At 39.0% G+C, this 14015-nt stretch overlaps 1 protein-coding gene across 1 annotated transcript in view; it reads left to right on the top strand.

Annotated features, from left to right (window-relative positions):
- The window catches only part of ASH1L (ash1 (absent, small, or homeotic)-like (Drosophila)), a 40658-nt gene that overhangs the window by 23085 nt on the left and 3558 nt on the right, over nt 1-14015 (top strand). Inside the window, exons 9-25 of the mRNA XM_008943535.1 lie at nt 2573-2646; nt 3988-4033; nt 4268-4376; nt 4773-4979; nt 5989-6135; nt 7104-7212; nt 7358-7519; nt 7725-7819; nt 8094-8251; nt 9209-9364; nt 9840-9894; nt 9997-10129; nt 10566-10814; nt 11270-11356; nt 11607-11697; nt 12794-12932; nt 13515-13687. Of these exons, the coding sequence (XP_008941783.1) occupies nt 2573-2646; nt 3988-4033; nt 4268-4376; nt 4773-4979; nt 5989-6135; nt 7104-7212; nt 7358-7519; nt 7725-7819; nt 8094-8251; nt 9209-9364; nt 9840-9894; nt 9997-10129; nt 10566-10814; nt 11270-11356; nt 11607-11697; nt 12794-12932; nt 13515-13687 (2190 nt within the window). The remainder of the gene's footprint in view (nt 1-2572; nt 2647-3987; nt 4034-4267; nt 4377-4772; nt 4980-5988; nt 6136-7103; nt 7213-7357; nt 7520-7724; nt 7820-8093; nt 8252-9208; nt 9365-9839; nt 9895-9996; nt 10130-10565; nt 10815-11269; nt 11357-11606; nt 11698-12793; nt 12933-13514; nt 13688-14015) is intronic.

Raw genomic sequence — 14015 nt, 5'->3', positions numbered from 1 at the left:
TCTCTTCCTTCTTTCTTTTTTTATTTTATCACCTTGCCAGGTTACTTAAGTCTTTCAGCATATGAAGGTTGCCAAAGGTTGTACTCGTCTATGTGTGTTCTTCAGTGCAGAAGTTTTTCTCAAGAGGGTTTGGCTTTTTTTTTTTTTTTTTTGCTACATGAACTTCATTCTCATTTTTTGTTTATTGTAAGAAAATACCAGTCTAGTTTAAAACCTGCTTTAACTGCCATAATACTTTTGTTTAAATGCAGTACAACAGTTTCCTTTTCAAACTAATATTACGCTAGAATAACCAGAGACTATTATGACCATTTGTTAAATTTCAAATAGTAAGCATGCAGTAATAAATCCCCCCATGTCCCCATGTGCTTAATAGTGTCTGTCTTTGAGCATGGATAAAAGTGAGGAAGAATGAAAAACATAGCGATCATAGAAGTGTTTATTTCATTCCCGTTTTGAGGTCTCAGGTAGAACAGAAACGAGGTTTGGGACTTCTCTTTGCCTTTTGCAGAAAGAAACCATAACCTAAGGCTAGCATGGGCATTTACAGCAACATCTTGGGAGTTCCAGGGTGCTGTTCACCAAGTCCAGTCCACTGGACTGGACTGCCTGGAGGGGATGGTCATGAACTCCCAGACTAACATTTCTGCAGCTCACGTCAATTCCCAGGATAAACCAAGATTAATTTATTTTTTAGCTAGTTGTTTCAGCTTTTAAAATGCTATGATTTCTTACTTTATGTATTGTCATGCAAAGAGAGTTTGGGAAGATCCACATTGTTTAGCAGGATGATTTGTCCCGTCAAATACAAACATTTAATTTGTTTGTGTTCTTTAACTGGATTTTTTTGCTCCATATACAACTTTGGCTTTCACAGGTAGATAGTAGCAGGCAGACAGCTGTGTGAGTTGGTAACTGCAGAAGAGGTTTCAGAACTTAAGGTGTTAATTTAAATTCTCAAAAATGTGACCTTTCTCAATTCCTTTTTGAATTGGGTCATATAGCTGTTGCATGACCAAACCATCTGTCGGGATACTTGGGTTCAGCTTGTAGTGCCACAATCCTGTTCTCTTTTCATGAAGCCCCAACCCCACATTTGTTTGTGCTAGCAGATGAAATCTGCTTCCATGACTCTGTATCGGGTGCCTGGAGAGTGGTTCAACTGCGGAGCACAGTTCCAAGTTTTAGAACTCTGCAAGATGACTGCACGAGTGCCCCCTTGACAAGGGCTGGAGAGACCTTCCATGCACTCCAGGCATGGTGCCAGGGCACCTGAAAGAGCCTTTTGTTTTGGCTGCTGAGGTCATAGAAGTGAAAGCAAATTCCCAGCAGATTTAGCTCTTTCCTGGAACCTGCTGTGGTTGAATAAAGCATTGAAATTGAAAAGTAATTTGAGAGTAAATTGTAAGGAAAACATGACAATTTTTTTTTTCCAGTGGTGAGGGTATGCATCTGAATTTACATGAAACCACCAACTAGTGCTGGAGGAGCATAAAGGCACTTCTTGACATTTAGAAAAGCTGAGAAAATCAGACTTGGAACTGACACCTCATCCTTAGTCAGTCTTGTAACTGCAAATTTGTGACACATTATCCCAACAAAATGATAAGAGAACATTAAATCTTGATTAGAACTACCTGAGTGCTTGTGTCAGACCTCAGGTCTTGTATTAACAAAGTATGTAATGGATTTCATTCTCTTAGGAAGAGGTTAGGGATGACAGTAAATTTTAGAGTAGAGATGAAGTCTGCAATGAAAGTAGTAACTCCTGTCTAAAGTGATTTTCAGGTATTGCTGAAAATATAGATCTTCTCAAAATCTTTCCAAACATTTCAGAATGTGCTTGCCAAGTCTGAACTCATTCTTAAGGCTCTTTTGGTAAAGGTCATAGGAGCAGGCTTGGATGCTGTTTTCAAAACTAATTCATTTTCTTTGAGTACAATATTGTGATTTACCATCTTGCATGAATGAGTCTGTCCATGCAGACTTTGTTCTCTTTGCTAAATCTTTGTGTTCATGTGTACGCAGAAAAGCTCAGGAGAAGATGTCAGCTCTGAGATGTCTGCACAGAAGTCACTAAGTGTTGGCTGTGAGGCACAGAGCTGTGTTCAGTTTTGTCAGTGATTTGCTGTTGTCCCTTCGGTAGCTCAGGTTCAGTGACTCCTCCTGGGCTAACACCTGCAGGTTTCTGGCACTTCTCTGAAGAGTTTACCTGTGATTGTTGGAGTTCACTGGCATCCCTAACATGTAGTCATCAGCACAGAAGGCAGCTCCCTTCTGCCACCTGCCTCACCAGGCATCTCGTGCCTCAGACAGCAGCTTTCATTGCTGTAGATAGAGGTTTAAATCTGGCGTCGAAAACAGCAGAATGCAGACGAAAGCGGCATGAGGGCTCCTCCCTGTGCTTGGCACTAACACAGTGCTCTGGGAGGATTCTGCTCTTCTGCCTTTTTGACTTTCAGTCATCAAGAGGCCCTGTCAGAATTCACCAGCGTGTCTGGGAGCAGCTCTTTTTTTCTCTTCGGGATATGTGAATACGAGCGTGTGTGACTTACAAACCTTTTTGTTTCAGGAAAGTATCTCAGACAAAAGAGAATTGACTTCCAGCTGCCTTACGACATCCTCTGGCAGTGGAAACACAATCAGGTACAAGATAAAAAGTTACTCGGTTGCCAAGATTATGATCAGAAGTCTTAGAAAGAAAGTAGCAGGATTCTTACATGAAAGTTATGTTTATATATCCTGCATATTGATGAATATTCTCATTGCTGCCACTGTATGAGGAAAAAAGGGATTTACATATGTATTTAATGTGAATAATTTCCATTATTCCATCTCTTGCAAAATAGCAATCCTGTGAGTTCGTGCTGAAAGAAATGATTAATTTTGCTGCAGACTTTTATTTTGGTGATGTGCCTGCTTTCTGCAATGAGCTTGTTTTAGACACGCCTCGGGAGAATTCAGATGTACTGCCAACAGCACTGAGAAATTTCAGGCCTTGTTTTTCTTGGATCAATCCCAGAAGGGTGGAATTTATTTTTCTCTTGCAAGCTGAAATTTTCATACTGAAGAAAGAAGAGAAACCCTTTAAAAGTCTCATTCTTTTTAAAGAGCTTTAAATATATGCAAACCTAAAAATAGAAATATTTATTTTTCTTGAGAATTTTCCACCAAGTGATTTAACACAGGATTTAAGGCTGGAGGATAAATCTGTCCCCAGCTCTACAGCAAGAAAGTGCTCTCAGACTTGTAACCTAAGCATGTAAATGAACAAGACAGATTCCCAGGTGATGGTGGCTCCAGCCACTCTTTGTAATACCACCAAAATTGAATCTTAAAGTAGTGATCACTGTTGACATTTCAGCTGGGGACAGTTTCTGGCCATATATTGAAGATTACTTGTCTGACTATCTCATCCATTCAATATGACATAAATAATAAATAAAGGTGATTGATTTCCTTGACATATTCCATACTACCTAGAATATAGAAATCCCTTACAGAGTAGTTTGCAGAGTGGAACACAGAATCGTTTAGGTTGGAAAAGATCCTTAAGGTCATTGAGTCCAACCATTTTGATAAGTGCCTTAATTTTTCTTTAACCACTTTTTCGAGTGTCTCACATGGTAATTCCACTAAAGGTGCTTTCTCCAGAGTAGATTTAAAAAATTACTCTTTACTATTGAAAAGAACAGCATTGTTCAGAATAATCTGTCCTCTCATCTGTTATCCATGTTCAGATAGGGAAGAGTAAACAGGATGTCAGAAAAACTGCTCCCCTGACTCATAAAGCATAAGTTCTCCTTATTCAGGTACTTTTTTCTACCTATTTGTTAATACACTCTGAGCCTAAGGAAGAGAATACAGACATACTTTCTAACAATGATTACAAAGCTGTTACGTTTGTACAGAACATAATTTCCCTAGTTCTTTGTAGAACAGATACATTTATGCCATGTATTAAAATTTTCTTTCTCTTCCTTTTAGTTGTATAAAAAGCCAGATGTCCCACTTTATAAAAAAATCCGTTCTAGTAAGTAAAATCTTATTACTAAAATGTGTTAACTGTGGAATTTTCACACAATACCCCTCTGTTCTGTCATGGTCTTCATCCTACCAAAGACACTTCCACTTTCTTTTTTTGCTTTATGTAATTGGGATGAAAATACTGTAGATAAATACTTCTATTTTTTCATCTGTAAAGAATTCTTTTTTCCTGTTTGGGTTTGGTTTTTTGTTGTGTTTGTTTGTTTGTTTTTTTCTCCAGACGTCTATGTGGATGTCAAGCCTCTTTCTGGTTATGAAGCCACTACCTGCAACTGTAAGAAACCAGATGATGACAATGGGAAGGGCTGTATGGAGGACTGTCTTAACAGGTTAGAAAAAAGTTGACTGACTGTCATAAGACAATTTCAATAAATGTATTATTTCACATCAACTAATAGTATCTTAAGAAAAGAGTTGTGCTGGATGCAATCCTAGCAATACAAGTATTGTTATACAGAGTACAGGGTAGCTTTCTGTTACATCTGTGCTCCTCCATCTCTTTCTTCAGAGGAAGATCTCTCTAAAAAGCTCCATTTTGCAATTTGAGTAGCAGTGAGAGCCAGGCTGTGAATCTTTGTGTGAATTAAACCTTTGAAAACAAGAAGCATTTTAGTTTTTTAAGAACTTCTGTTTAACAGAGGAATTTTTTTTTCTTTCTCCTTGTATGATAGATGCAAAAGTATGCTATTCACATTCCTTTACCTTCTTTGCTTTTTTTATTTCAGGATGATCTTTGCGGAGTGTTCACCAAACACTTGCCCTTGTGGGGAACAATGTTGTAATCAGCGGATACAGAGGCATGAATGGGTGCAGTGCCTGGAAAGGTTCCGGGCTGAGGAGAAAGGATGGGGTATTCGTACCAAAGAACCCCTGAAAGCAGGACAGTTTATCATTGAATATCTGGGAGAAGTTGTTAGTGAGCAAGAATTCAGGTAGAAATATTTTTTTGCTGCTTTAGCACAGAAGGCTCAATAAATGACTTTAGCATCTCTTGTCATTGCTGGAAAATCCTTAGACAGAAACAAAGGGGAGAGTATTGGGGGGAAAAGGAATGCTTTTCTGGTCACAGCCACCAGAAGGAAGGCTTAGGAAGCAGCTTTTTTGATCAAACAAGTTTTTCTCAGTCAAATAGAGAGGAATGATTAGTGTTCGGAATGCATCATCTGCCACATCTGCTCTGTAAATACCAAATGCCACAAGTGAATTTGATATGAGTACTGTGCAGGATTTGAAATGTGCAAGATAGAACTGAGGGGCAGAATGGGGCAAGAAGGGAAATGAGCTTTTTTAGGTAGGTATGAAGAAAAAAGAAAAGTGGGAGCATTAATAAATGGTGAATGAAAGAAACTGTAGTCTTGTTAACTACATAGCATCATAGGATAATTGAGGTTGGAGGGTCATACTTGCTACTCTTAGAGCTCCATCAGAAGACAAATGCAATTTTCTCATGCAGAGATAACTGTTGATACCACTGGCTCTGGTTACTGTTGCTCTCTTTCTAAAAAGAGGTAGCTGTAATCCATGGATGTAATTCCAGAAATTGTGCCCAGCCCCAGATAATGAAAGAAGGAAGCTAATCATTGTACACATGCATACATATACACACCAAAGAATGTATACTTGCATTTTCTCTTCCATACACAGGTTATCAACATGAAATCTATACAAATAATCTGCAGAGCCCAAAAGGGAGCATTCCAGAAGAGCAAATTTCTAAATTCTAATCCAAGCTCTGTCAATGGCCTTGACTTATAAAAATAGGTATAATAATGGTTTTCCTCCATCTCTAGGTGTATGGTTCTATAAAGTATAAAAGATTATAATTGCTTTTACTTCAAAACCCTCTCTCAGAATTCTTGAATGCGCTATTACTATGTTGCTCCCTGTTTGCTTTGCAGCAACATCGAGAATCACAAATAACTTTCCTGTGTTGCTTCCTAGGAACCGGATGATTGAACAGTACCATAACCACAGTGATCATTACTGCCTGAATTTAGACAGTGGAATGGTGATAGATAGTTATCGTATGGGCAATGAGGCTCGTTTTATCAACCACAGCTGTAATCCTAACTGTGAGATGCAGAAATGGTAAGAAAAATATATTCTGTTTTCTGGAAGACTGGTATACCAGTGACTAAGATACAGATAACCAGATGACCTAAGAGAGTCTGACCTAAAAACAGGGAGGGGAATCAAGCTGAACAGTGTAAATAATATTTGGTATCATGCTTGCATTGCATAAGAGAGTAATTTAATGTTTTCAAGTGTTGGACACAAGTTCTAAGTTTTCTGACAAGGCAAATCCAACATTGTTGTTTGTCATACTGTTAACTTGCTACAAATTTTGAACCTAGGTAATGCTGTAAAATAATCTATGTGTATATGTTGTTTCCTTCTGGCAATTCAAATTTATTTTTTTTTTTAAATAAAACAATTTTATGAAAGCAGGCAAACAGGGAAGTAGTCTGATTTCAGCACACCCTGTTTCATGTCAGTACTCTGTTATCAGAAGAAATCAAGTGCCAGACTAGTAGGATGTACTTCTGAGAAGTCTGTAGTGAACAACTTACAGTGACGTAGCAGAGGGTCATAATATGAGTGTTGGCAGTACAGTGGAGTAGCTTATGATTTGAGACAACTCCAGTGGATTTAAGTAGTAGTAATCAAGTTTAAAATTCAACACAGAAAAAAAGCAGAATTGGAGAAGCAGTTACTTTTAGTGTATTTAGTGAAATGAAGTATGATGTTCAGTGTAAGCTTTTGATTTAGAGTGAGGGCCTGAATCTTGGCAGATAAGTAGATATGCTGTGATAGCCAATGTAGTTTGTAGCTTCTCTGTTTGAAGCACAGCCTCCTACTCTTTGTAAATGTGATAGTCACTTTTTTGGCGTTCAAAGTTTATTGTAAGAGATGAACAGGAGAACAGTACAAGTGAAGAACAGGTGTAATCCAGGGCACAGCAGAAGTGTTGCTTCCGTCTCTAATGCTTCCACTACGTGGACAAAGACAATTTTCATTTTAATTATTTGCAATATTTAATTTAATTTTCCCCACAGGTCTGTTAATGGTGTTTACCGGATTGGATTGTATGCACTTAAAGACATGCCTGCTGGTACTGAATTGACTTATGACTACAATTTTCATTCATTTAATGTTGAGAAACAGGTAAGGATCCCAGTGCATAACCTTGAAAAAACTCACCAAGGGCAAGCACTTCTGTTAAGTTGAAGATTGATTAACAAGACCTTTTTGTATTGTATTTGACAGAACAGGTTTAAAATCATTTCTCTCTGTTTCTTTTTTCCTAAAGCAACTCTGTAAATGTGGGTTTGACAAATGCAGAGGAATAATTGGGGGTAAAAGTCAGCGAATGAATGGACTTCCAAGCAAAAGCAATCAGCCTGTGAGCACCCACAGAAGGCCTGGACGGTCAAAAGAGAAAAGGAAGTCAAAGCACAAACTAAAGAAGAGAGTGAGTAGCAAAGACAGCTTTTCTTTTTTGTGTGTGTATAAAGGTTAATGGGAAATCAGTTTGTGCCATCAGATTGAAGCACTGTGTATTTGTATGTTTTAAACTTCAGACAAGTACTGCAGGTTCTGTCTCAGGATCTACTTTTATTATTTTGCTAAGTTCTTGGCACAGTTTTTCCTGTCTATCAGCATGACTTGTTTTCCAGAGGGGTCACATCCCAGAGGAACCCAGTGAAAGTGTGAACGCACCAACAAGGCTGACACCACAGCTTCAGATGAAGCCCATGTCTAACAGAGAAAGGTAAGGAATTATTTCAGTGGGATTTTCCTCAGAAATGGAGCGTTGTACAAGTGTTGAGTTTGGTTTTATTTTCTGCAAGGGTGTCATGAAGTGTCCAAGGTAAGCAATTCTTAGTTCTTTAACCTAATTCTAATTAAGGTGGAATTCCTCTCCTCTACCGAGGAGAGAGAGATGAGAGAGAGGGTACAGTTGTGTACCTCTGACCATCTGACACATTAAGGAACTAATTTTACAGTAGGAAAGTGGGTCTTCAATGCTTTTCTAATTCCTGTAGGAATTTTGTGCTAAAACACCATGTATTTTTGGTACGAAACTGGGAAAAGATTCGACAAAAACAAGAGGAAGTGAAGCATGTCAGTGACAACATCCATACGACATCGCTCTACAACCGCTGGAATGGAATCTGTCGGGATGATGGCAACATTAAATCTGGTGAGGCCAACACAGGTTCCTCAGGTTGCTACTTTGAGAACCTATATGACATGCCTGTGAAGAGTTTAAATAAACTCTGTGTGTAAATCGAATGTAGACTTCCTACAAGATCCATATACCTTTTGTAATGCATACAGGGAATGCTATACAGATAAAAATACTGATCTGTGTGTTTGTGTTTAATATGCCCTTATCTTTACATAGCAGGATAAGACAGGAGCTCTTTCACTGTTTCAGTGTGTTTTTTGCATTATGAAATTCTACAATTTCCTCTGAAATACTTAATGTTATTTTCTTAAGAATAAGAAATTTTGTATTATATAAACAATTTGTCTGGTTGCTGGATTCTTTTATGTTCCTCCAGCAGCCCTGATGTCTCTCAAGACCTCGAAGAAGTTGTCATGTCTTGCATTTCATCATTAGAGGAGGATATTTAATATTTTCCATTATTTGACCCTTGAAAAGAAGGGCTTTTTTCTGCTTTCTGCATCCCTATATCAGAAACAGTTGTGCTGACTTTGAAAATTATAATTTATCCTCATAATTCAATGGATTTCAGGCCTTTAGAGAACAAAGTTTTTTGGTATGTGGTCAGTTATGAGAAAAGGACAAAACCCGACTACCAGAAAAAATTCTGCTGAAAAAATAGCGGTCTGTTCATAGGACCACAGCCCTCACAGCCATACAGGGTTTGTCCTCACTATCAGTTACATGAGAAGCTGGGAAGTGAGTGTTTTGGGTGAATTCAGTGACATGCTGTATTTGCTTCAGCAACAAAAAATACTTTGAATAACCAGCTTAACCATTTAGGTTAGCTATAAGCAGTGAGAGCCAACTTGGAAAAACAAAACTGAAGCCTTTTACTGTTACAGTAGCTTAGCTGCTGGATCAGAAAAGATGCTGTAATTTGCTCTTTAATTTCTTGTTTAGAGGTAATTCTGGTTTGCCATCTTTCAGATGTCTTCATGACCCAGTTTTCAGCCCTTCAGACCTCCCGCTCTGTGCGCACACGACGCTTTTTGGCTGCAGCTGAAGAGAATATTGAAGTTGCTCGTGCTGCCCGCCTAGCACAGATCTTCAAGGAAATATGTGACAGCATCATATCCTATAAAGGTGAAAGTGACACTTCTAAAAAAAAAAAAAAAAAAAAAAACTCCATTGAGACTTTTTCAGCCTTTAGAACAATGAATTTTCTGAATAACAAATACTAGGAAAAAAAGACAGATTTATTTCAGGATGTTAAATAGCATTCTTTTTTTTTTTTCTCCTGCTACCAGTAATCACTTTGCGTTATCCTCAGCCCCTTCCTCTGCCACAGGAATCTGCAGGTGTTGCTATCCTTTCAAATGAATTTTTCAACCGTTCAGCAAAATGGCACAATTGGCAGAATTGCAAGGAAACTCTCCTCCATTTTGGTCCATGTAGACCAATTACAGCAACCAACTTCTGGAACTGTAAAAGGATTTCGATTCGCTATACCTCAGATAGTAGAAGAGCCTTTTTTTAATCTCAATTCAATATTGTTGATTACTTGTCTTTTTAAGTTTTATTCAGGTAAATGTTGCTAAACTGTGTGTTCCTATTACAGATTCCTCCAGGCAGGCTCTTGCAGCTCCCCTTCTGAACTTACCTCCAAAGAAAAAGTAAGTACTTGCTTCTCATAGCAAACGGTAGTTTTCTTCAATGGATTTGTACAGCTTTGAATTGCTAGTGAAAATGACGTTGTATGTACATTCCCATTTCAGAAACGCAGACTACTATGAAAAGATCTCTGATCCGTTGGACCTTGCCACAATTGAGAAACAGATCTTGACTGGCTATTATAAAACTGTGGAAGCTTTTGATGGGGACATGCTGAAGGTCTTCCGGAATGCAGAGGTGAGGGTCTCTCTGGAGTTCTAGCTACTGCATAGGCAGTGGGGAGATGCCCCCCTTTAATGCTCTTACTGACTTAGAGTAATAAAAGAAGAAAAACATACTAGAGAAAGAGAACTTGTGATGAATGTTTCTGATAAACAGACATTTCTAGCAGATAATGTGCTTCAGCATACTATTAGTGCTTTTTAGTTGCCTTAGGTCTGACAAATAGAAGGTCAAGAACGTGCCTGAGTAGCTAACCTAAAGAAATGCTGGTGCGTTTTGGAAGAGGGACCTCATTCTTCTGTGTCATAATGTGAGATATGTAGACCTGTTCAAAATAAGGAAGTAGATGGACAGGCGTATAACATATTTGTGGATGCAGCTTTAGTGGAGGAATGCACCAAAAGTGTGGAAGCTGAGGGAAAAAAAGGGGGTTTGTTTTGTTTTTATTCAGAAATATTATGGCAGAAAATCTCCAACTGGACGTGATGTGTGCCGGCTACGGAAAGCATATTACAATGCTCGCCATGAGGCATCTGCCCAAATTGATGAGATTGTGGGAGAAACAGCAAGTGAAGCTGACAGCAGTGAGACATCAGTCTGTGAAAAAGAAAATGGTCATGAGAAGGATGAGGATGTGATCCGTTGCATCTGTGGCCTTTACAAAGATGAAGGACTCATGATCCAGTGTGAAAAGTGCATGGTGAGGCCCGGGGAACACGAAATGGAGCCTGGTGCTCTTTTGCACCTGGTTATTCTCCATAACCAGGGGCACTTTTACCAGCAGTTTGTGTAGCTAGTGGCATGAATTACTTCTTCAGACCTTCATTTCCTCTCCAAAAGAATTGAGAGATTCTGTTTTCACAGAGAAAATGCAACTTGCCTTTCTGTGTAGAGGGGCTAGCACTTTCCTGCAAACTGCCAGCAACTCCTGTCTCTAGGCGAGCAGAATTTCAACAGTTCTGGGCTTTTACACAAGCACTTGCACGGGGGTCTTGTTTCTCTTCTGACATAGTGTGAAATAGTTGAAAGAAAATCTTGAATTTCCTTTGGGAAGTTTGTTTTCTTCATTCCCTTAATATTTTTTGTGAAAATGCTGTTTTATGTACATAACATCTATCACAAGAATGTCTAACTGGGATATATCTGTTTTTCTAGGTCTGGCAGCACTGTGACTGTATGGGTGTGAATTCTGATGTTGAACACTACTTGTGTGAGCAGTGTGAACCTCGATCTGTGAATAGGGTAAAAAAAAAAAGTCTCAGTTACTACAGTTTTAAACTAAAGCAGCTCTTGCTTTTCTGTTGATTTGGATTGGCAAGACCAGTGTTCTCACTCGGTTGTGTAGCTTCCTTGGTTTAGGTTTGATCACATTAAGTGTCAGTTATTCTCCTCTATCTACTTCTGCATATTTCCAAAAGGAGATCAGCCCTATTCTTGCACTGATGATGATGGGCATCTCAGAATTTCCTTCCTTTTTTCTTCTTTCATCCAGGAGGTTCCTATGATTCCTCGTCCCCATTACGCCCAGCCTGGATGTGTTTATTATATCTGCTTATTACGGGATGATCTGCTGCTACGCCAAGGTATGTGCTAACTGCTGGCTACTGTGATTTCCATAGGATAAGAGTGTACAGGTATTTCTGGCATCACCCTGTTTGAAACACTTCTGTCTTTGTACAAGTAGAAGGCTGCACTCTTTGATGTTATGGCAGTGACACACAGTCAGATATCTCACAGGCGGGTTGATGAAGAAACATTAATTACCTTTACCACGGCTAGGACTCTCCTCCTGGACAGAGGAGGAAGATGCTGAGCCAGCTTCTGGTAGTTAACATGTAGAAGCTAAGGCAAAGAAGGTTCTGTCTCTGAGACTCTTCAGGTTCTTTGTGAATTTTACTGATTAAACCTTTTCCCTGAAGGACAAGGCGTTTTGGAAGGTGCAGTGTATTTTCACCCTATCAAATGATGATCTCTGTCACAAAGGAAAGGGCGTTTACAAGTAAGAATGGCAGTCGGGTCTGGGAGGTGAAGAGAAAGTACTTTTAATACCATTTCATGGATCAGAGAAGAGAAATTAAAGAGTTAACTTGCTTTTGGGGCAAAATTAATCATTAGAAGTTTACAGACCTGTTTAGGGGTTGCACTTGGGAAAGACTTCTTTAGTTGGCAGGAGTGTCATTTTGTTGAGCCCTTTTTGAGTTCTGTTTAACTTTCCTGAGCTATGCTTTGAGTTCTGCTGGAATAATCAAAGGCGTGGGGCTTCTCAGTCAATAATTCATTTTCTTAATGAGAAACTTGTATCTTCTTATAAATCTTAAAGATGCAACCTTTAAACATTGCAGCTGTCACTGACTTCTACACATTTTCATAATCAAAACTCATTTTGTTACATATCATATGGTCTTTCATAATTTATCTTGATTCACTACATGTTAGTATTTTCAGTCTGGGCTTACAACTGAAGTTATGTTAAGTTCTTGCTATAAAGCTTTTGTGACAGTGATCAAGGTGACCTTTCCTCCTTTTTCGGGTTCTGCATTGAGTGCATTGCTCTTTATAATTCAACATTGAGTAGTTCTGTCATGTTAGTGTTAATGAAAACATTTACTCCTCAATTTTTGGTGTGCTGGACTATAGGAAGAAGTTCTTTACAAGTGTGTATTTTGTGCCTATTGCCAGGTGATTGTGTTTACCTGATGAGAGACAGCCGTAGAACTCCAGATGGACACCCTGTCCGGCAGTCATATCGGCTGCTGTCCCACATCAACAGGGAGAAACTCGATATTTTCCGCATAGAAAAACTCTGGAAAAATGAGAAGTATGTTTAAGGCACCTTTTGAATTTGAAACATTCCGTATATCTACCTGTCAAAACACAGTAATCTTGTGGAAGTCTTCGCCTAGCTTAAAAATGCAGGACAGAACACAGTTCAGTTATAAAGGCTTGATGATTTCCCACTTATCTCTGCTTGTTTTTCACAACAGCAAAGTGAAAACATGTAAGGTTGGACGTTTGAGCAAGGGATAAGACATACGAGTGGATGCACTTTCCTCACTGTTGGAATAGGCTGGGAATACACAGCTCACAGCTACCAATCACCAACCTGCTTAGCCACCGTCATGTCGTGAAATGCGTATGCCCCATAGACAGCAGCACAGTGAGTCTGCTGTGTTCATAGAAACCACACTGGGAGTATTTCTACTTACTGAAGGGGATAAGGTTGAATGTGTAATATTCGTGTGACTTCACTTTACATCATTGCCAAAGTGCAAGGTAGCTAATTCAAAATTAAGCAGAGGGCACAAACTATAGTTATTTCATGGGCTCATAGAAATAGTCTCTTTTTTTTCCCCCTTTCCTTCTGTTTCTCTCTTTCTCTTACCTTTACACCTTCAAACAGAGAGGAGCGGTTTGCATTTGGTCATCATTATTTCCGTCCACATGAAACCCATCATTCCCCTTCTCGGAAGTTTTATCACAACGAGCTCTTCCGGGTGCCATTGTATGAAATTATCCCCTTAGAGGCTGTGGTGGGAACGTGCTGCGTTCTTGACCTGTACACCTACTGCAAAGGTAAGGAAGCTTAATGAGAAATTAAATACAGTTTTCTGATAATTTGGGAAGTATGATGAAATAGTTACTGCTGTGAAAAGGCTGCAGACAGTCTTTACAGGCTGTCAGAGCTGAGGAAGCCCTGTTGCTTTAGCTGGGATGGTTATTTCTGTTTTAAGAGGGCCAGTACTAAAGAGATAGCAGCAGGGTGGGATTGTGGTGAGCAAGGAAGAGAAAGCAATGGCAGTTGATAATAGTTTTTGGAGAAATTTGGGTACTGTTTGATTAGAGTATACAGGTTTTCCTCTTAAATTGAACTAGCAATGTGTCCACTATTGTGATTCTGGAT

This window comes from Merops nubicus, unplaced genomic scaffold, assembly GCF_000691845.1.
Source record: "Merops nubicus isolate BGI_N331 unplaced genomic scaffold, ASM69184v1 scaffold24467, whole genome shotgun sequence".
Lineage (NCBI taxonomy): Eukaryota > Metazoa > Chordata > Aves > Coraciiformes > Meropidae > Merops > Merops nubicus.
Note: the sequence above shows the minus strand (reverse complement) of the source record. Positions and strands in the feature narration are given on the sequence as shown.